At 42.4% G+C, this 23,914-nt stretch overlaps 1 protein-coding gene across 1 annotated transcript in view; it reads left to right on the forward strand.

Annotated features, from left to right (window-relative positions):
* LRP2 (LDL receptor related protein 2) overlaps nucleotides 1-23,914 on the forward strand; it is a 199,620-nt gene that overhangs the window by 157,318 nt on the left and 18,388 nt on the right. Inside the window, 14 exon segments of the mRNA XM_044302728.1 lie at nucleotides 435-951; nucleotides 1,639-1,791; nucleotides 3,488-3,658; nucleotides 6,130-6,353; nucleotides 9,531-9,708; nucleotides 9,849-10,045; nucleotides 10,220-10,465; nucleotides 11,593-11,721; nucleotides 14,518-14,637; nucleotides 16,005-16,121; nucleotides 17,661-17,777; nucleotides 20,937-21,074; nucleotides 21,156-21,278; nucleotides 22,409-22,537. Coding sequence (XP_044158663.1) covers nucleotides 435-951; nucleotides 1,639-1,791; nucleotides 3,488-3,658; nucleotides 6,130-6,353; nucleotides 9,531-9,708; nucleotides 9,849-10,045; nucleotides 10,220-10,465; nucleotides 11,593-11,721; nucleotides 14,518-14,637; nucleotides 16,005-16,121; nucleotides 17,661-17,777; nucleotides 20,937-21,074; nucleotides 21,156-21,278; nucleotides 22,409-22,537 — 2,559 coding nt within the window.

Here is a 23,914-nt window from a genome sequence, read left to right on the forward strand (position 1 = left end):
AAAAAAAAAGCTAGCTGTCAGCAGCTACCACTAGGGGGAGCCTAGGAGTGTGCTGCATACTGTTTAGAATTTAGTTCAATATATAAAAAGTATCAGCTCCCTCTAGTGGCGGATGCAGACTGCCAGAATTGTAATCATTTAGCTGTATAGCTATGTAGGGGGATTTGGAGCTGCTTATCAGAAAAGTGGAACTCTGACTATGAAGATATATTAAGACATTTGAACAGAATTTTTGAACTATTTAGATTTTAAAGAAAAACTAATTAATTTTCCAGACTATCTATATTTAATAGGAAGAATGAGCTCTATTACCAGTATAATAAATACTTTGTCGGATTGCCATGAATTGTAGCTCAATAAATTATTTTGCGTTTTGCACAAATGCTGCTTTGCTATCGGCGCATCACATTAACCATTTATATGCTCTCTTATAGGGATTAATGAGTGCACAGATCCCTCTATCAGCGGCTGTGATCACAACTGTACAGATACACAGACAAGCTTCTTCTGTAGCTGTCGAGCTGGGTACAGGCTCATGTCTGATAAACGGACCTGTGATGATATCGATGAGTGTGCAGAGTCTCCTTGGGTCTGCAGCCAAATCTGCGAGAACACTCCCGGCTCCTACATCTGCAAGTGTGCTCCTGGCTACATCAGGGAGCCCGATGGAAAAAGCTGCCGCCAAAATAGCAATATTTCCCCTTACCTTATATTCAGTAACCGGTATTATCTGAGAAACCTGACTGTGGACAGTCTGTCTTATTCTCTAATATTACAAGGTCTGAGCAATGTGGTGGCCCTGGACTTTGATCGAGCGGAAGAAAGATTGTATTGGATTGATGTGGGAAGGAGAGTCATGGAGAGGATGTTCTTAAATGGAACCAACAAAGAGACAATTATTAACACTGATATCCTGAGCGGGGAAGGTTTAGCGGTTGATTGGGTTGGCAGGTAAGAAAGAAGTAACAGGTAGTATAATATATACAAACCAAAAACTTATAGATAACAGCTGAGAAGTCAAATTGTGCGTACAAAGAGCGTTGAAACATTATTGTGTCAAAATTAAGGAAATGCAAGGCAAATTATAGAAGTGAGCTCAAGACACATCATCTCCTAAAAGGATATCTATTAGATCATCATCATGGACCTAAAGGCCGACACCTTTAAGGCATTTTTTTTATTATTGTCTTGTACTTATTTGGGGTCTTTTTTTACATGTGTAACTGTGCTCTACAGCCTGCACCTATCTCCTTCACAATGAAACCTAAGAGCTCATAAACACTCATTAGTTTAAGCTGAATTCTTATCAAGTTGATAAGGATTCAACTTAAATGAGTGATTATGGACTGTCAGGAGTGCAGACATAAGGGCTACAGATTGAGCCATCACAGAGCTTCTCTATAGATAGATTTTATGTGGATGGATATAGACATAGATAAAGCAGCAGCATTCTTGTCCACAGTGATCCAGGGCTTAATTCCATTTAAGTGAACAGTTGCAATACCAGGCACAGGCCATGGGCAAGAGTGGAGCTGTTTCAGGAAAAAGCAGACCCTTTTTTGCTATCCTTCTCATGGATTGTTGTACATGTAGCATCCTGAGGAATAGTACTAAATACTCACTTTACTACAATTCTAGAAAATTATACTGGGTGGACTCCTATAAGAACTGTATCAGTGTTGCGGAGCTGGATGGACGGTTCAGGAAGAGGCTCGTTGACCGTTGTGCAGACGTCAATAACACCTTCTGCTTTCAGCACCCCAGAGCTATCGTGCTCCATCCAAAGAAAGGGTATGACATATTAAACATAGCATTGCCTGCGTTATAATTGATTTCATTATATTGCACTTTACCGTATCTTTGCACTGGTTACATCTGAAAGACAACAGGCTGCAGATATGAAACCAAATCCGTCTTTTATTAATATCTACTTAGCATATTTATCAGCTTGGCATGCAGGTGCCTTTCAGGAAACGATTCTGCTTACATTGAATTTCCTCTTAATAATCATTGCTGGTTATTTGTAGTGTTGAGCGAATGAAAGTCAAACGAAAATTTATATTCGCCGCAAAGCTGAATTTCCTGACGCTTCATGGTACCGAATCAATTTTCCCTGAAATGGCAGTAAAAAAAACCAAAAAACATACTCACCTCATCCATTTGTGTGCAAAAAGGCCATCACGGCCATCTTGATTGAAAAAACTGCGCAAAATCTGAAATCTTGTGCGGTGTGCAGTATGACGTCACCACGCTGGCGTGCTGATTTTGCGTGGTGTCTTCAATCAAAATGCCTGCCACGATCGCTTCAACACGAGCAAATGGATAAGGTGAGTGTTTATTTTTATATTTTTTTCCTGATTAACCCCTAAAAGGCCTAAACTGTAGCCTCAGGGGCCGCGATTAGCAATGAATGCGGCATCTGAGGGGTCAAATGACGTCATTGTGCCTGCTACATACAAAGAAATGCGCTTTGTGACAAAGTAAATCATCAGAAATCTAATTTATTTGTGAAATTTGGTGAAGCTAATTTCCCATAACTTTGCACATCTCTAGTTATTTGTATTGCCAGGGTGAGCATATTATGTGTCGCTAATGCCTCTTAACACTATCACAACACTAACCATCCTGGCCAGGAGAACCTGATGCCTTTGCCCCATCTCCATTATCCCTGGATTCTTTGCTAGTCTTGTACGATCAATGGAGAGGGGACCTCTGGATAGAGGCTTAAGCCAAACAGGGCTGCCGCTCCCATGGCAACTGTATGTATTGCCTCCATGTTATGTATGCCCTTGCCTCCACTTGTCTATTTTTCTTTAGTATATAGCTACTTCTGAGAAAGTTGGGTAATGCTAAGAACCAATATGGCACATAAGTTGTTTTCCAGCTTTCCTGGAGCCCCAACAAGCAAATCTACCTAGTTATGCAGTGACATCCACCAAACAAGCCGTCTTGGTTGCTTTATTGAATGTCACCCATTTTTTTAGACCCAGATACAACTAAAAAATATAGATTATTTTATGTGAACTTATTTTTGCATATTTTTACAATTTGCTTGGGAGGCTTCCCTACTTGACCGTTTCAACTCAATCCATTATCCATACACATGGACCAAAGATTGAAGTCACTTAGAGCAGAGGATTGGCCAACTATCGGGAGTGAACATTCGTATTAACACTTGCTTCTGATAACTGGTCCATGTAAATGTGCTGCCAGTCACCCTACAAATACACAAAAGCTCATTTATTGGGCAATCTTTCATGTGGCACCAAAAATCCTCGTTGGTCAGCGAGCAATGAAAGGGAATTTAATGTATATTCCCTTTAATTGCTCGCTGACCAACGAGGATTTTTTTCTCCATCATTGCCTGCTCTATTGACCCACTTAAAAGGGTCCTTCCTGACTAAGAGCATAGATTTCTGTGAGCCGTGGTTTCATATGTGATGGGAAATATCATTAGTTGTCTCTAACTTCTGCTTTGCTTCTACAGGCACATTTACTGGACAGACTGGGGAGACATGCCATACATTGGCAGAGTCGGCATGGATGGCAAGAACAAAACCGTTATCATCTCTACTAAACTGGAATGGCCTAATGGGATCACAATAGATTACACCAATGACAAGCTCTACTGGGCTGATGCTCACTTGAACTACATTGAGTACGTACTTAGAGAAGAATAAAGCAACTCGGTAACTGTTCATAAACATATGGTATACATGGCATGACTCTTTGTAATGGTGGCTAGGACACTGAGCTGTCTATAAATCACAGTCAAAGTGGACACAGTTCTTGGTCTAAACCCTTCAAAAAGTCCTCTGACTCCCATTGACTTTTTATAAACAGCAAATACAATAAAATAGCTATTTTCTTTCAGCCTATTGGCCAGTACTAATCACTAGTACTTCACCTACTAGGACAATAATTCCCAACCTTTTACCATAGGAAGTCCCTGAGAAAAATGTATCTCCAAGGTGAACCCTTAGAAGTGCCTCTGTGCCTATTGTTAAAGCATGAGATTGATAATAAGACTGTATCTAGGAGGACAGTGGACACCTTTACAAGATATTATTCATAACAGGAACCCTAGTACATACTAGTAATTGTCTATTAGTATAGTGTGTTTGTCATATACAGTATCATGAAGATCAGTGGTCAACTGAACACAATGTAGGGCCTCACATGTGGTCATTTCTGGCAACAGAGGCTAAAACATTGCATATAGCCTGTGATTGATACGTGTATTTTATTTGGCTCAAACAGGTTTTGAGTCAATATAAGAAAAAACTTTCCATCACCGATCTTTTAAAAATATCATTGGGAGGAATTTATTATTAGGGGAAGTCAGCTTTGCAGGAGTCTGAGTTGCCGTAATTTGTGCTAAATTGTTCAAATGTTGCATGTTTGAAAATTTGGTGCATCTTTAGGTTTAGCCCTTCTGTCTTGAGATGTTACTCCACTTCCTATGCCACCCCAATTACTGGAGTAAGACTGAAACAATTTTTGTGACTTAAAAAAAAAAGTTATAGTGATAAATCTGGACTGCACCTAACATATCTAACTACGACCAATTTCCTGCCTACTTATCAAAACTGGGGTGAATATTTGTTCATATAAGCTCAAACAATCGCAAATCCCCATTTTGATGCAACCTTTTGAAGCCAGAATTCTGGAGTACAGTGCTTGATAAATATCCTCAGCCCCATTGACCATAATGAGGTCCATCGGCTTCTTGTCATGGTGTCAGTCACTTTTGATGGAATCTGTAATTGTGCCTCTAAGACGATTGTGAACAAAGCCTAGTTGTCTGTTCTTTATGGTTGAGCTGTGCACTCAGTGGCAATGAACCCTAACTGCACCCAGGGTGCACCTAGTGTTTCTACTGCCTGAGCTAAAAATTGAAATGGCCGCCCCTTCCAGCCTTACTGTTAAAAGCATACTGTGATGCAGTTGACTAAAGAGAGATGAGCACTTCCACAATGGAAGCGCTCAGTTCCCATGGCCCTGTCACCACCCACACTTGTCTCTAGGTTTCGCCGCCTGAGGCAATCGCTTTACCTAGCCTCATTGGAGGTGCACCCTCACTACACCCTAAGACCTGAGCCCTGATCACACATTAGGTACATGTGGCCACTGGAAAGTCATATGTTTCTGGGTTTCCTTCTGAGTAAATGTAGGAATATCTAGGAAATCTAGTATGAACTGACGATCAAATCAATTATCAGGAAGGAATATTTCTAAGAATGCCCATTCCAAATAATTGGCCCATGTAAAGGCATAAAACCATAGCTGATGCCTGCACCAAAATCCTTTTTTTTCTCGGTATCAGGACATTCTGTATGAATAGGGATTTGCTGCCTAGAAACAATGAATATGTATGGGGATGAATGATCGCAGGAGAGATCACTTCTCTTTATGCATCAGAGGCAATTGCTCCGTCTAAATGCAACTCTCTCCTCTGCTTACTGTCAGGGAATTATCAGGAACTAATAGTTCATTGACTTTGTGCCCTATAATGGCCTGCACCTTCACATCCATTTACAGGGACGGACAAAATAATATCTTGGTGGGCGGTGTGGACCCCTTGCTGGATGGGCTGTGTGGACCCCATGCTGGGTGGGCTGTGTGGACCCCTTGCTGGGTGGGCGGTGTGGACCCCTTGCTGTTAATGTATCAAGAATGAGAGGTTCATCATAGTGCTCCTTGTCCCGTTCTATGACTGTGTAGTCAATCCTTTGTCTAATGGATAAAAAATGTATCAGTAATTTCAAGCCCCCTCCCCACCTATAGACTACACCAATGGTATGTCGGTCCCTGTCTGTTTACTGAGGGTCTCCATTTATTTTATTTTTTTATTCTTTAAAAGTTGCAAGTCTCTTAAATGCAGTATGATTTATGACTTATTCGTGTGCTGTCTGTGGCTGAGATGCCTCTGTAAACCAGTCTTTCAGGCGGTGACTTGGCCACGCTCCTGGTGTCTATGCCTTGTGTCACGTCCCATGCTCGGAACACATATTTAATTGTAATGTAACCTTACAGTATTTTGCATCTATTGTCTATTGCCAGAAGATGCAGACCTGTCTTTCTTTAGACATTTGCCTCAGTAGTTTTCCTTTTGCACTCGTTCTATAGGTATTCGGACCTGGATGGTAGACACCGGCACTCTGTGTATGACGGAAACCTCCCTCACCCTTTTGCTATCACTGTATTTGAAGATACCATATATTGGACCGACTGGAACACGAGAACGGTGGAAAAGGGAAATAAATACAATGGGTCCGGAAGAACCATGCTAGTCAACACCACGCACAGGCCATTTGATATTCATGTGTATCATCCTTACAGGCAGCCTATAGGTAGGTACTGCTACTGGACTATTGTGGGCAGGGACAGACTGTCTATAGACCCTACAGGGAAATTTCCCGGTCTGGGGAGCCGCCAGAGCCCTCCTGACGGCCGATGGCTGGGGTACATAACGATCTGATGCTCTCAGAATTAATTAATGCTAGGAGCATTAGGTACTTACGTACCTGGCCGGGGTCCGCAGGTGCCATCCTGATTTCAGCTGTATAGCTTCCTTAGGATGGTGATACCCTTGAATCCTGCAGCAGGGAGGCAGTACGGTGTTTGGTTCTGCCGGAGCATTATTTTGTGCTGCACTTGTGGTACTGTGGTATTTGTTTCTGCTAGGGTGGTATTTAGTACTGCAGTAAGGCATTACTTCTGTTGTCCCTGCACATGTCAAGAAAAAATGGTCCCTAGGCATTAATTATACTAGTGAGTGCCCATTGATTAGTTTATAATTGAAATACAGGGTAGAAAAGGCTATTTAGGAGAAATGCAGCACTTTTATTTTTCTGGTACTGCTAGGACTCATGATGGCGTCGGCATGGGTCTGCCTTGTGGATCTGCATGCACCCTGCGCCCAACAGTACGATGCCTTTATGAGGTGCTGTATAATACCTTCTTTGTATGGCATACCACAGAGCATGCCGATTCACAGATTCTCAAAACTGGTGTACAGAGGTAAAATATGGGCTCAAAGAAGACTATGGAAGCCATATTATAGATTCATACAGCAAAGATCTGTCGTAAAACATATGCATGAGGCCTTGTGCAAAATAGGGCCATTAGTTCTACCATTAGGACTGTGTTCCCATAAAAAAGTATACCTATAGATATACTGTACACATAGCAATAGACTGGACATGCATATATAAATGTTACACGCGCACACTCCTACAGAGGGAAGAAACTTGCCTCTCTAGTGCCACCTACAGGTAGCTACTCTGTAAGCCAGTATCTGATCCATTATAGAGACACCCATCTGTAGACTGCTGTTTCTGAGTTTTTGCTCTCATCCATGTGGAGTACGGTTCTGGATGGCTGAGTGAGATGCATTTCAAGCAGTTCTTGGAAGGTTTTGGGAGAGATTTATCAATGATTTAGCGTCACTTTTTGGCATTAAAAAGCCGCAAGTTATGGTGCATGCCATATGTGTGCCATAATTTACAACTTTTAAGGGGAAATTTATCAAACTAGTGTAAAGTAGAACTGGCTTAGTTGACTATAGCAATCTATCAGATTCCACCATTAATTTTTCTCAGTTCCTTTGGAAAATGAAAGGTGGAAAGATCTTCCCCTTAGCGTTTTGAGCCACTTTTCTAAAGTGGCGAGAACAGGGGCAGAGCTTAGCAGGAGTGGCAGGGCTTTACAAATTTACTTTCATTTAATCCAGAAACTGGCATAAACGATATCTCAAGTCAATGACAACCCCTATCTAGCGTAAATTTCAGTTTCTAGGGCACAGAGTGCCAGAGATGTGCCTAATTTGTTAAGCGGCATCTTCCACTTAATAAATTAGGCTCATCACTCTGCAGAGCAAAGGAGAAGAGGACTGACATAAGGACCACCAGCCTAGATAAATCTTCTCCCCCTGTATCTCCTTGTGGTTGTCATACTTCTTACTTCTGGAGGGGAGCTGTTTTGCATACTATTCCCGGGGAGCATAGCTTGTAACACTCCCATTGACATAACATACTATGCATTTATATTTGATGGTTATCATGCTGAACTTTATGGACTGAGGGTGGGGGGACATTTCCTTGGCCACCAAGAGAGCTTCTCCAGCACCTGCCGATGACTGACTTACAGTCAGGTCCATAAATACTGGGACACCAACACAATTCTAACATTTTTGGCTCTATACACCACCACAATGGATTTGAAATGAAACAAACAAGATGTGCTTTAACTGCAGACTGTCAGCTTTAATTTGAGGGTATTTACATCCAAATCAGGTGAACGGTGCAGGAATTACAACAGTTTGCATATGTGCCTCCCACTTATTAAGGGACCAAAATTAATGGGACAGTTGGCTTCTCAGCTGTTCCATGGCCAGGTGTGTGTTATTCCCTCATTATCCCAATTACAATGAGCAGATAAAAGGTCCAGAGTTAATTCCAAGTGTGCTATTTGCATTTGGAATCTGTTGCTGTCAACTTTCAAGATGTGATCCAAAGAGCTGTCACTATCAGTGAAGACACAGGAGGGGAGAAAAAGCCTGTATATGGCGCCAAATGCCTCAGAAGTAATCTGGAACAACATCCTATGGACAGATGAGACCAAGATCAACTTGTACCAGAGTGATGGGAAGAGAAGAGTATGGAGAAGGAAAGGAATTGCTCATGATCCTAAGCATACCACCTCATCAGTGAAGCATGGTGGTGGTAGTGTCATGGCGTGGGCATGTATGGCTGCCAATGGAACTGGTTCTCTTGTATTTATTGATGATGTGACAGCTGACAAAAGCAGCAGGATGAATTCTGAAGTGTTTCAGGCAATATTATCTGCTCATATTCAGCCAAATGCTTCAGAACTCATTGGACGGCGCTTCACAGTGCAGATGGACAATGACCCAAAGCATACTGCAAAAGCAACCAAAGAGTTTTTTAAGGGAAAGAAGTGGAATGTTATGCAATGGCCAAGCCAATCACCTGACCTGAATCCGATTGAGCATGCATTTCTCTTGCTGAAGACAAAACTGAAGGGAAAATACCCCAAGAACAAGCAGGAACTGAAGACAGTTGCAGTAGAGGCCTGGCAGAGCATCACCAGGGATGAAACCCAGCGTCTGGTGATGTCTATGCGTTCCAGACTTCAGGCTGTAATTGACTGCAAAGGATTTGCAACCAAGTATTAAAAAGTGAAAGTTTGATTTATGATTATTATTCTGTCCCATTACGTTTGGTCCCTTAACAAGTGGGAGGCACATATGCAAACTGTTGTAATTCCTGCACCGTTCACCTGATTTGGATGTAAATACCCTCAAATTAAAGCTGACAGTCTGCAGGTAAAGCACATCTTGTTCGTTTCAATTTAAAACCATTGTGGTGGTGTATAGAGCCAAAAATGTTAGAATTGTGTAGATGTCCAAATTTTTATGGACCTGGCTGTATGTAGGACCTCTTTGAGATAAAATCACTAGCAGTGTAGCCTATATTTAACTGTACTGATATGTTGTCTCATTCTAGTGAACAATCCCTGCGGCCGAAACAACGGAGGCTGCTCCCACTTGTGTCTCATTAAAGAAGGAGGCCAAGGGTACACGTGTGAATGTCCAGACAATTTCCTGGCCATGCAGTTTGGAAATGTAATTCGCTGCCTTCCTTCCTGCTCCAGTACCCAGTTTTTATGTTCCGACAGTGAAAGGTAAGCACGTCACCTTAAGACTTGATTCACTTATTATTTCTCTTACTAAACCTGAAATAAAGCCATTCACATGATGTCCATACCTGACCATTCTCTGGTCTGTGTCTGTCATTAATTGTTTTTTTTTCATCCCTCTAAAGATGTATCCCGATCTGGTGGAAATGTGATGGGCAGCGAGACTGCAGGGATGGCTCAGATGAGCCACCTACCTGTCCTCATCGTTACTGCCCTGTGGGACATTTCCAGTGCAATGATGGAAACTGCACAAGTTCTCACTTCTTGTGTAACACCGTCCAAGATTGTCCAGATAACTCTGATGAAGATCCAATGCTTTGTGGTAAGCGGAGGGACATGAAGGGGACATTATTTGGTGTGTTCTGTATAGAATGATGTGTTAATGCTAATGACAATAATTTATAGATGTTAGTGGTAACCATTCTCACTCCGATTATATGTCAGATGCTTTTTCTTTCTGCTTCCTTAAGAATTCTTGTTGTTGACTTTCATGCAGCCACTCACCAATGTGATGACCACCAGTGGCAGTGTGCCAACAAGCGCTGTATCCCCGAGGCATGGCAGTGCGACACAGAGGATGATTGCGGTGACAACTCAGATGAAGACAGCACCCACTGCGCCACCAGAACCTGCAATCCTGGACAATTCAAATGCAACAATGGACGCTGCATCCCTCAGAGCTGGAAGTGTGACGTGGACAATGATTGTGGGGACCATTCAGATGAGCCCATTCAGGAGTGCAGTAAGAACGATTCCATGTTCCTAATAAAATAGCAATTACATATCAGATATACATTATCTAGTGTTGCCACATATGGCCCAATATACCAGGCTATTGGTGCTCATCACAAAGGTTGTTTCAACTCCAACACTGGTGGCATATTGCGAGGACATGCCACCAATGTCAGATAAGTTTGGGTCCCACCTCTGAGACTCCTCTATCTCTAAAACGGGGTGCCCAAAAGTGAAGGAGAGCAGACCACAAATTTGTGGCTTCCCTCCATTCATTTATATGGGAGTGCCGAAAATAGCAGAGGGCGAACTTGACTATTTTCAGAAGTCCCTTAGAAATGAATGGAGCGCACACCGCACAAGTGCAGCCACTGCTCCATGTACTACTATAGAACTGCCGGAATTGGCCAAGCCAGCTATTTTTGGCACTACCACATAGCCAGTAAGCTCTTGTTCTCTTTGGTGGCTCTAAGCATTATGTCACCAATGTTGGACGTGAGACAACCCCTATAAAGTAGTAGCAAATTGTGCACCCTGTTAGTTGCAACCTGTTGTTGCATCTTGTTAGTTTGCACTGGTCACACACCCTTAGGGCCAATGGATGGTGCTGTGCTTGGTAAGCTGTATGGAGCCCGTGGTGCTTACCAGAGAGCCTCAGCCTCCTCAACCAGCTGATCATGGGAGTGCCAAGATTTGGGTCCCCACCCATCAGATGCTGATGACTTGTTCCTGAGGATAGGTCTTCAGTATAAAACATTCAGAAGACCCCTTTAAATATGAAATACGAAGAAATATGGGTGGAGAGCAATAATTTGCAATAATCCTTTTTCTGAGATTTTGATACTGATGACCTATCCTCAGAATAGGTCACTAGTATCTGATCGGTGGAGGTCCGACACCCGGGACCTCCTCCGATCAGCAGTTTGAGAAAGCAGCTGCACTCCTGTGAGCACTACGGCCTTCTCACAGCTTACCATACATTGTGTAGCAGCTGTGCTTGGTATCGCACTCAGCCTCATAGAAGTGATGCCAATCATGTAATCCGTATCAAAATCTCAGAAAACTCCTTTAAAAAAATAAGTAGACATTAGGAGATGATATTTAAATCTCACTGAGTTTTCTACAATCTGCTTTCAGTGGGTCCTGCTTATCGCTGTGACAATCACACTGACTTTTCCTGCAAGACAAACTATCGATGCATCCCACTTTGGGCTGTTTGCAATGGCTTTGATGACTGTAGAGATAACTCTGATGAAGAAAATTGTGGTAAGTGAGATTTTTTTTGGTCTTCTATTGGATGAGGTCCTGAATATAGATTCACTACATTTTCTGGCAGCCAATACTAGGGGGAGCGCAAATAAAATAAATTATGTACATCTTCTATTAGTATTAATGGTCATTGTATACATTCCTATGGACTTAGCTCCCCCTAGTGGTGACTGCAAACAGCCAGATTTATAATATACTATGTGAAGGTAATTCATTTATCTATGAATTTATAGCAGCTGTCTGGTGAAATATGCGTACCTTTTCCATTTTCTTCCAACATAGAAGTCAGATAAAGTAGGTGTTATGGAGGCTGGATTTTTATTATTGTTATTAATATTTTTTTATTAAAACATTGTCATAATAGAAAATAATAAAATCTACAGAACACCAAACCCGAACTTCAGTGAAGAAGTCCGGGTTCGGGTCTGGGTACCACATTCAGTTTTTTCTCAAACACGTGCAAAGCGCATTGCACTCGCATGGAAAAAAATGAACAACGGAACACAATCGCAGACAAAACTAACTGCAATTGCGTGCCTACTCGCATGGGTTTCCCGCAATGCACCCTGAATGCATCCGGCCATAACCCGCGACGCCCGTGTGAAGGGGGCCTAAGAGCTGGTTAGATCACACAGGAATCGAATAAATTTTAACCAGACAAGAACATCCAAAGATCTCAAAAGAGAACAACCCAAATATTCATCCCCAGCCATACAGTCATGTGAAAAAATTAGGACACCCTTTGAAAGCATGTGGTTTTTTGTAACATTTTTAATAAAAGGTTATTTCATCTCCGTTTCAACAATACAGAGAGATTAAAGTAATCCAACTAAACAAAGAAAACTGAAGAAAAGTCTTTTCAAGATCTTCTGTAAATGTCATTCTACAAAAATGCCTATTCTAACTGAGGAAAAAGATAGGACACCCTTGCCCCTAATAGCGAGTGTTACCTCCTTTGGCTGAAATAACTGCAGTGAGACGGTTCTTGTAGCCATCTACCAGTCTTCGACATCGGTCTGAGGAAATTTTACCCCACTCCTCAATGCAGAACTTTTTCAGCTGTGAGATGTTTGAGGGGTTTCTTGCACGTACAGCCCTTTTCAAGTCACCCCACAGCATCTCAATGGGATTCAAATCTGGACTTTGACTTGGCCATTCCAGGACTCTCCATTTCTTCTTTTTCAGCCAATCTTTGGTTGATTTACTAGTATGTTTTGGGTCATTGTCATGTTGCATGGTCCAGTTCCGCTTCAGCTTTAATTTTCTAACTGATGGTCTCACATGTTCTTCAAGCACCTTCTGATACACAGTAGAATTCATCGTGGATTCTATGATGGTGAGCTGACCAGGTCCTGCTGCAGCAAAGCAGCCCCAAACCATGACACTTCCACCTCCATGCTTCACAGTTGGTATGAGGTTCTTTTCTTGGAATGCTGTGTTTGGTTTACGCCAAACATGTCCTCTGCTGTTGTGTCCAAATAATTCAATTTTGGACTCATCTGTCCAAAGAACATTATTCCAGAAGTCCTGGTCTTTGTCAACTTTATCTCTGGCAAATGTCAGTCTGGCCTCGATGTTTCTCTTGGAAAGCAAAGGTTTCCTCCTTGCACACCTCCCATGCAAGTTAAACTTGTACAGTCTCTTTCTGATTGTAGAGGCATGTACTTCTACATCAACAGTAGCCAGAGCCTGCTGTAGTTCTCGAGATGACACTTTAGGGTTTTTGGAGACCTCTTTTAGCATCTTGCGGTCTGCTCTTGGGGTGAACTTGCTGGGGCGACCAGTCCTGGGCATGTTGGCAGTTGTTTTGAAAGCCCTCCACTTGTAGACTATCTTCCGGACAGTGGAATGGCTGATTTCAAAATCTTTTGAGATCTTTTTAAATCCCTTCCCAGACTCATAGGCTGCTACAATCTTTTTTCTGAAGTCCTCTGACAGCTCTTTTGCTCTCACCATGGTGCTCACTCTCACTTCAACAGTCAGGAGCACACCAAACTAAATGTCTGAGGTTTAAATAGGGCAAGCCTCATTCAACATGCAGAGTAACGATCTACTAATTATGTGCACCTGGTGTGATATACCTGTGTGAGATCTGAGCCAATTTAAGAGGGAATACATGTGAGGGTGTCCTATCTTTTTCCTCAGTTAGAATAGGCATTTTTGTAGAATGACATTTACAGAAGATCTTGAAAAGACTTTTCTTCAGTTTTCTTTGTTTAGTTGTATTACTTTAATCTCTCTGTATTGTTGAAACGGAGATGAAATAACCTTTTATTAAAAATGTTACAAAAAACCACATGCTTTCAAAGGGTGTCCTAATTTTTTCACATGACTGTACATAATGTGTAGGTCCTGTGTGTCTGTGATGGTTCCACCCCCCCCCCCCCCCACACTATAAAAACTTACTGATAGATATTGGCTTTATATGATATCATCTCTTGTGTTTCTAAGAGGGAAATTAAATTGTGAGCCCCATCTGGGTCAGGAACGGACTGGTGCCAGTCAGAGTATGTCGGGGCTATATAAGCAACGTTAATGTCTTCTCTTTCCACCAGTCTGACTCAATCAAAGTCAAAAAGATGAATTATTTTATTAACGTTCAGTTCGTTGTTATTGGGACAAGCCTCATGAAGCAAAGTCGGTGGTTCCCTTCAAAAAGAAATGAGCCTGTATTTTTTCTCCAGGGCTGTATGCCAATGACTATTAAACCATTTAGAGCTTAACAAAATACTTGTATAATCATTACGGTCATTGAACCAGCAAATCCTACCTGTGAATGATTGGAATTTGCAGAACAGAGAACATGTGATCCACTCGGGGACTTTCGCTGTGAAAATCACCGCTGTATTCCTCTGCGTTGGAAATGCGATGGAGATGATGACTGTGGGGATGGATCTGATGAGCGCAACTGCAGTGAGTAGCTTGATTTGAGTTGTTCGGTTTTGTTATATCCTCAGATTTTTGTGTTGTTTGAGCGAAGAGTAACAGGAATGTAGCAGTTATAGACCCGTTTGGTCCCATTTTATACCATAGATAAAATATGTATTTTGGTTTTATTTACCCAATGAACTGGAATTTTTATTTTTATTTTCATCATTTTTTTATTTCCTTTGGCAGATATCGCTAATTTTTGTTATTACTGTTTATTACTGCTCTAGCCAGATGTTATGCTGTTGTAAATGGGATGATGGAATCATTCAGGGTATTTTTGTTTCCTGAAACACTGTGTAAGGCTCCATTCACACGTCCGCAAAATGGGTCCGCATCCGTTCCGCAATTTTGCAGAACGGGTGCAGACCCATTCATTCTCTATGGGGACGGAATGGATGCAGACAGCACACAGTGTGCTGTCTGCATCCGCAATTGCGGAGCGCGGCCCCGAATCTTCGGGTCCGCAGCTCCGCAAAAGATAGAACATGTCCTATTCTTGTCCGCAGCTGCGGACAAGAATAGGCATTTCTATAGGGGGGTTGTGGATCCGCAATTCGCGGGTCCGCAACACACCACGGACGTGTGATTGGAGCCTAATAGCGGGCGCAGGCGTGGCAAAATCCACACTGAAAATCTGCAACATAATGGGCATGCTGCAGACCTGCAATAATTTGGCATTAAACCCTCGCTGATATTTTCGCCTCATGTGCATGGGGTTTCCAGACCTCTGATGTACATTTTATTTTAAACTGTCAGAAAATTAAAATCTTTGACAAGTGCTGTGTGAAACCATGGACTGTGTCACATTACAAACTCAGCTCTGAACTACATTGAGTTAGGCTACTTTCACATTAGCGTTAATATTTTCCGGTATTGAGATCCGTCAGGTATTGAGATCCGTCATAGGGTCTCAATACTGGAAAAAAACAGCTATTGTTTTGTCCCTATTCATTGTTAATGGGGACAAAACGTAACTGAACAGAACAGAGTTCTCTAAAATGCATTCCGTTCCATTCTCATACCGGAGAGAACGGTTCGTCATGACCCACAATGCAAGTCAATGGGGACGGATCAGTTTTCTCTGACACAATAGAAAATTGATCCGTCCCCCATTGACTTTCAGTGCAGTTCATGATGGATCCGTCATGGCTGTGTTAAAGATTATACAACCGGGTCCGTTCATAGCGGATGCAGATGGTTGTATTATCAGTAACGGAAGCGTTTCACTAGTGTGAAAGTAGCCTTAGAAAAAAAGCAATGATTCTCCGAGTGAGAGAAATTGCTGTACAAGTGTCAGCACATGTGTCTGAATACGTGTCCACCTATTAACTGTCAAATGCTTATTGCAGGCCCCCGGGAGTGCACAGAAAGTGAATTCCGATGTGATAATCTTCACTGTATTCCCAGCCGCTGGCTCTGTGATCACGACAATGACTGTGAAGATAACTCAGATGAGAGAGATTGCGGTGTGTAAATAGCACATATCGGGATTCTGCAGGGATGCTTTGTGACTGTAATGAGCACGTGTCTCTCTCATTTTGTTTCATTGCCATTTTGACCATGGTAGAGCTGCAAGCAGCTGATCTTGCAGTCTAGTTTACAGTTTGTATATAAGATAATTCTACATACAGAGTTGAGTAACTTTGTAAATGCATATGCAGCGAGGCCAGGAGAGCATAGGAGTGATAGTTGCAAGAATACTGGATGAAGTTACTCTGACACTCCCCTGGGCTGTGCAGTGATGGGAGGGGCGCACCTTTCTTACCTTTAAGGCACACCCTGGTTCTGGGGTTTCTCCTGTCTGATGGAGATTTGGGCACCATTGATGGTGAGGACTTGTTACGTGGAAGTCAGGATTTTCTGCATCGGTGAAGGTGGCAATCATTAGACAATTATTCAGTAGAACAAGTTCAAGCACATCAAATACAGTTTTCAGCATGCATGGACTGGCAGTTCGTACACAGAGTGCAATTTCCACAGTTCATACAGGGTACACTGCTGCAGTTAAAGTTAACAGGCTAAGTGATTTTTCCTCACACTGCATTTCTCTAGCTGACCTTTGCATGGGCATCTAGAATACGGGTGTAGTATGGTGGGCATATCCAGATTTTGTCTTGTTTAAGCTTGTCCAGGGCTGGAAGTCTCTCTCTTTCTGGTCAGTGTCTGCTATGGAGTCTATAAGATTATTGTGAAGCAGTTTACCTCCACAGAGCTTCTACTCGCACCTCCTTTCTGCACTGGCATGCTTCCCAAAAAATATCTTTGCTTCTACATCATTGTCCAGACATAATTTCACTGTCTCTACACAGAATCTTTCTGATTTCACAGCTATCCAAGCATCCATGTCTGTCCCTAGACTGTTCTTACTTCTCCTTCCTATTAGGGAAAGTATACAGCTCCACCTAGTGGCTATTCATTTTTATCTGCCTTTTCCAGGAAAATGCAGAATTACATAGTAAATCACATTGTTGATCTTGTTGCAGCATACACTTCAAATTGCATGTAAAACCCATTTGCAGGGCAAGCACTGGCATAGCAGTAGGACACTGCACATATATTGTATAGATCCTAATATACTAAACTTCGGTAAGCTTTAGAGCACAAATCTTTCATTTCTTGCCTGCTCAATGTCCTTGTCGAGGCTTATTCTATCGAGTTATATTCAGGGAAGAACATCTTTTACAGCAGGCACTGCATAGTAATCTAATATAGGAAAAAAAATAACCACTTGTATTTCAGCTGAACTATTAGGGGTGTGTCTGACAACAAGCCTGTTGACTGTTTCCAATGACAGCCAGTAGATTTGTGAATGCAGCTCTGAATAATACGATCTGTTATGTAATGTATTTATAAATTGACTGACATCTAAATAGACTGTAAAATGACGTTTAAACTATATTTACATGAGCAAATAATGTATTTGATCCTGATCTATTCTCCTGGGGCGGCTTTTCACCATTGATATATTATTTCTGACATAGCGATGCATTTTTGTTCTGTTGTAGACATGAGGACCTGCCATCCTGGGTATTTCCAATGTAATAGTGGACATTGTGTCTCTGAGCGATTTAGATGTGATGGAACAGCTGACTGTCTAGACTTTTCAGATGAAATAACTTGCCGTAAGTATCGATGTGTCCTTGGGACTTCATATTTTCAATGTTACTGCAGTCAAAAGTTCAGTGGATTTGTTCCCAATCATTGCCCTGTGTATCGACCATGTGGCTACTTATCTCCCAGGAAATCCAACCTGTCAGGTATTTTTTATTTTATTTTTGTCCTGACAGCGGATATTGTGGATATGCCATAAGGCTGGGTTCAGACCTGAGCGTTTTACAGCGCGTTCCTACGCGCTGTAAAACGCTCAACAGGCAAGAACCAATGATTCCCTATGGGAATGGTTCTCACCTGGGCGTTTTCCAGCGCGTACGATCGCGCTGTAAAACGGCTGACGCCCCAAGAAGTACATGAGCTTCTTTGGGGAGTCTTGTCGCGCGTTGACGTACATAGACTTCCGGGAACGCGCGACAATGGGCGTTCGCTTGTCTCTGTATGCGCGATTGCAAACGCCCGTACAATCGCGCATACAGAGCGCTCCATCGCGGACGCTCAGGTCTGAACCCAGCGTCAGTAGTCCCCATACATAATTGATCATCAGCCTCAAAGAACTCAATGGCTTCAGATGAGTTTAATCTAGACAACTAGATGGCAACTATAAAATGGGTCTAGTTAGACCATGCGGCTGTCCACATATGGCTAAACCACCACGACTCATGGTAGCCAATGACTGCGCAATTTTGTTGCATGCAGCCATTTGGCCATACGTTCATAGCACTGTGTGGAAGCTTATATTTATGCCAAAAATTGGATCAAATTCTGTCAAGGAAAGCAGAAACAAACTTTCACAAAACCAGAAGCTCCCGTGTTAACATTTTTTACAGAATAGAGTAATTTTGATAGTAAGTTTGGGAGGTTTCAGTGAACCTCTAAAAATTCATAATGAAGCCATAATAGAGTGAGTAAAGGGAAGCTTTCACGTATATAATGTGCATATAAAGAGCTGTTGTGGTATTATAGAAATAGATAGTACTAGGGTAATAAAATACAAATATAATTGTATTCTGCTAGGCAACATGCAATTTAAAAACAGGATTGGGGATAATTAGGAATTCATTAGAATGAGAAATGTTTCAATAGAAATTATGAAGTTAAAAAACCATGTTCTATCATCAGTATGCAGGCACCGCAGCTTGTGTAATTACTCTAAAAATGACACGAAGAGTTAATTGGTTGTAGGACAATTTCTCATTATTCACGCTTGTTTAATTTTAACTGTTTTTGAGGCATTATTTCACCCAAGTACAGTCAAATTGAAACTGGGCATTAATGGAACCAAGAACCAAGAACTTTTTAAGCATGTGGTCACAATTCTGTCCACTAGATGGCATCTCAAAGTGTTGCTCGTATGAACAGTACAGGAGGAGCTAAGGTTTTAAATCATGGTGGCGATTTCTTTTTTCTGGACTTGATATCAATCATTTCTTTACAAAGGCCGCTTTCACAAGAGCATATTGAAGTCCATCCATATTCTGGCTCTGAATTAGGCACAGATGGGTAGATTGGCCATAGATCTTACAGGGAAATCTCCCTGTGGGCCAATTCCCGGGGGGGGGGGGGGGGGGGGGTACTCAAGCCCTCCTGTTGGCCACAGGCCAGGTGCATAATGATCTGATGCTTAACGGCCACAAGTTCCCTCCTGATCTAAACTGTATTATAATCCTCAGGACATTGATACAGTTGGATAATGTGATGAGGGAGGCAGTATTTTGTGCTACACTGTGGTATTTGATTCTGCTTGGGCGGTATGTTGTGCTGCACTATGGTATTGCAGGCCCTGGCTACTTGTGTTCAGTGATGGTCAGTTCGCAGTGTTCGCAAGCGAACACATGCAGGCTGCCTTCTTTAGTAAGGTAGACTCACCCATCCGGCGATGCACAGGTAAGCCCTTACCCGTGCCGGGAGGCGGTCTGAAATCAAATGCAGTCACCGGGAGCAGGCAGTTCCGAGAACAGCCGCCGGGGGCCTTCATCGAGCTGTTCTCGGAACTGCCTGCTCCTGTGACTGCATTTAATTTCAGAACGGCTCCAGGCACAGGTAAGGGCTCACCTGTGCATTGCCGGACGGGTGAGTCTACCTTACTAAAGATGGCAGCCCGCATGTGTTCGCTGGTGAACACTGCGAACTGACCATCACTGCTTGTGTTGCCCCTTCTTCTGTCAAGTTGGACCAGCCTACAACATGGGGCCACTTTTATGTTTTTTCCAGGGCCACTTTAAGTTCCCAATCTTCCCTTAGGCACAGATTCCAGATGATATACCATCAGTATTGTCATCAGTATTATCATCAGTATTTCATTAGGATTTATATGCATATTCCTTCCTCCCTGCATTTTTGATGCACTCCCAGAGACTATAATGGGCATATTTGGAAACAAGTACTTACAAACTGCGGACATGCTGCGGATTTCAAATACTGATGGAAATTATACGCCCATGTGAATAGCTCTATTCATTAACATTAGCAGCGGATTCCGGTACATAAAATATACGGAATTGCAAATACGCTCGTGTGAAAGCCTTCTCATAGCCTGAGACGGTAAATAGGTTCAGAATCAGGTGCAGAGCAGATATACAAAAGTTATCCATCAAGCTTAGTGTTCTTCAGGCTACCGTCACACATATGGATTTAGCTGCAATGAATATGGCAAATATTCTGTCCCTTATAGAACCTGTTGCGGATCTGTAGCATGCTCTATCGTATTGTACGCACAGATTTTTCTCTATAGCATCTGTCTTTTTACATTGTACTGGACATTGTTTCAGGCCTTAAAGGGGCTGTCCAGGCTACCGATATTAATGACCTATTCTCAGGATAGTTTATTAATATGAGATTCAGATCCATAGATTGTATACTTACCAGGGTCGTGGCTGCCCAAAAGAACTGATCAGTGGGGGTGTTTCGGGTGTCAGGCCCCCACCAATCTGATATTGATGACCTATGCTAAGGATGGGTCATTTATAGATGTAAACCAGACAACCCCTTCCAGGTTATTTTTCTCATGTGCTCTGTTGATCTGGAGGGGTGAAGGACACAAGGTCAGTTTTAGTAAATCTCCCCCAGTACCTTCACGATTGATTATGCCTTATTTATGACATAAGTCACTTTCTATATAACTAGACTCGAGCTCAAGGCATTTACTGTATTACTATCTATCATCTTAGCAACCCGCTTTCCAAATGGAACGTACTGCCCTCCATCCATGTTTGAGTGTAGGAACCATATCTGCATCTTGCCATACTGGAAGTGTGATGGAGACGATGACTGCGGAGATGATTCTGATGAAGAACTGAACCTTTGCCGTAAGTATAATCCTGTGTGTGGAGATTTCTGGGGTAGTCGGTGATCCCGTCACGTGTTCTAAGCCTCGTTTCTATTTGCAGTGGACATCCCTTGTGAGCCTCCCTTCCGATTTCGATGTAGCAACAACCGTTGCATCTACAGACATGAGGTATGCAACACCGTGGACGATTGTGGCGACGGAAGCGATGAGACTGAGGAGCAATGTAAGTTTCTTCTGGCAGCTTACCGCATTTTCATTTAATATATCACGCCAGCAATGCGACTTGTAAGCCACACAGAAGAGCGAATCGATTTAACACAAGTTGCATTTGTTACAAATTTTCCCCAAAATAAAAATGTTGGCGAATCCAAAACGTTTGAGATTTTGTCGGCCAGCATTTTACAGATCAGTCAACCTATCATTTTTGGACCATTTTTTAACACAGTGCGGTGTGTTATTAACTAGACTGCTTGTTACCGCCGGCTCCCATCCCTTTACTCAAAGCCATACTTATCACATTACTAATGCTGTCATGGCATCAGTAACGCAAAGGGGTTGGATACAGTCCAAGGAGACCTTAGAGCAGGCATCTCAAACTCGCGGCCCTCCAGCTGTTGCAAAACTACAACTCCCAGCATGCTCGGACAGCCTACAGGTATCAGCCTACAGCAGGGCGTTGTGGGAGTTGTAGTTTTACAACAGCTGGAGGGCCGCGAGTTTGAGATGCCTGCCTTAGAGTGTCTTAGGGCTCTTTCACACGAGCGGATGCGTGTGCGGGTAATCCGCTGCGTTATAGAGTGCCAAACCCCGTTCCGGACAGCAGAGACACGAAGCATTACCATGACTGATAATGCTCCGAGCCTCTCTGTGACCTCTTTACTACAAAATCACAGTGAGATAAAGTTGTCACTATGATTTTGTAGTAAAAAGATCACATCGAGGCACGGAGCATTATCAGTCATGTTAATTCTCCGTGTCTCTGCTGTCCGAACGGGGCTTGGATCTCTTTCACGCAGCGGATTACCCTTCGGGATCCGCTCGTGTGAAAGAGCCCTAATACACAACTTTTCAGGGCACTTGGAGCATTTTTGATTTTGGATGAATTTATTTGGACCGAAATAAATCTGACTACAAATTCAAATCAGATCTGAAACGAATTTTAAGAAATTCACTATTCACAACATGATTTTATTGTAAATAGATAAGCAATGTTAAATTCACTTTGTCTAACTTTACCTCTACCTCTTTTTTTGTTATTTCTAGTTTTTATCATCTCCATGTATACTATCATTTCCATTGCTTTCAAACGTAAAAGTAGGATCCTAACCATGAAATCCCATCTTGTGTCTACAGGCAGACCTCCCACCCCAAGACCATGCACAGAGGATGAATACAAGTGTGGCAACTCCCACTGCATCCCCCACCACTATGTGTGCGATAACTATGATGACTGTGGGGATAGCTCGGATGAAATTGGGTGCAGTAAGTGTATCTGTCATTCACATATTTATTAATACTATTCCAGTTTTTTTTCCCATCAAAGTTTTTTTGGGAATGTGGAAGTATTTCTCAGAATGCTTCGTTGTATTATTCCTTCTCGAAATATATGGGTAAATTTACAACTGGGCGTTACCATTTCAGTCAGCGCTGACAATGACAGCCTCTATAGGGGCACACCACATAAAGGTCCTCAGTAAAAACTCTCAGAAAATCCTTTTTAGGCCTCTTGCACATGAACGTTTTTTTTTCGTTTACGTTCCGGTTTTTGCATTCCGTATACGGACTGTATATGGAACCATTAATTTCAATAGATCCGCAAAAAAATGGAAGGTACCTTCCGTTTCCATAATTCCATTTTTCCGTGCCGTTCAAAGATAGAACATGTCCTATTATTGTCCGCATAACGGACAAGGATAGGACTGTTCTATCAGGGGCCAGCTGTTCCGTTCTGCAAAAAACGGAATGCACACGGACGTCATCCGTATTTTTTGCGGATCCTTTTTTTGCGGACTGCAAAATACTGAAAAAGCCATACGGTCGTGTGCAAGAGGCCTAAGTGAGAAATGGCACAATGTCTACTAAGACAGACATCTCAGGAGCGTTGGCAGGTCATATAATCACTTGCAAATTTATCATATCTGTCTGGTATTTATAGAGCCCTTAAAGTTGTCGTCTTACTTCAACAAATGGCATTTATCATGTAGAGAAAGTTAATACAAGGCACTTACTAATGTACTTGTGATTGTCCATATTCCGTCCTTTGCTGGCTGGATTCATTTTTCCATCGCATTACACACTGCTCATTTCTATGGTTACGACCACCCTGCGATCCAGCAGCAGTGGTCGTGCTTGCACACTATAGGAAAAAGCTCAGGCTCTCTGGTGGCCAGGACCATGGGTGTGAGCATAGACTGGCTCTTTTTCCCATAGTGAGGAAGCACGACCACCGCTACTGGATTTCAGGGTGACCATAACCATAGAAACGAACAGGGTATAATGTGATGGAAAAATTAATGAAGCCAGCAGGAAGCAATATGGACAATCACAATACATTAGTAAGTGGCTCGTATTAACTTGTATTATTGCCTTGTATTAACATTCTCTACATGATAAATGCAATCTGCTGAAGTGAGACACCCCCTTTAAGACTGGGGCTACATGCTGGTCACATGGCATGGGATCACAATGTAACGTGCTGGGACTTTCGAGTGTTGTGAAACCACAAGGCAAGTTGAGTGTGACTTGACTGCAACTTTTCAGTGATTTCACAGCTCCAGATGCATGAATAGTTTGAGACTTGCTGTTGTCGTGCAGGCCCAGCCTAAAAGTCGACCATAGATGATCGGATTTGCAAATAGT

The sequence above is a fragment of the Bufo gargarizans genome, chromosome 8 (genome assembly GCF_014858855.1).
Source record: "Bufo gargarizans isolate SCDJY-AF-19 chromosome 8, ASM1485885v1, whole genome shotgun sequence".
Taxonomy (NCBI): domain Eukaryota; kingdom Metazoa; phylum Chordata; class Amphibia; order Anura; family Bufonidae; genus Bufo; species Bufo gargarizans.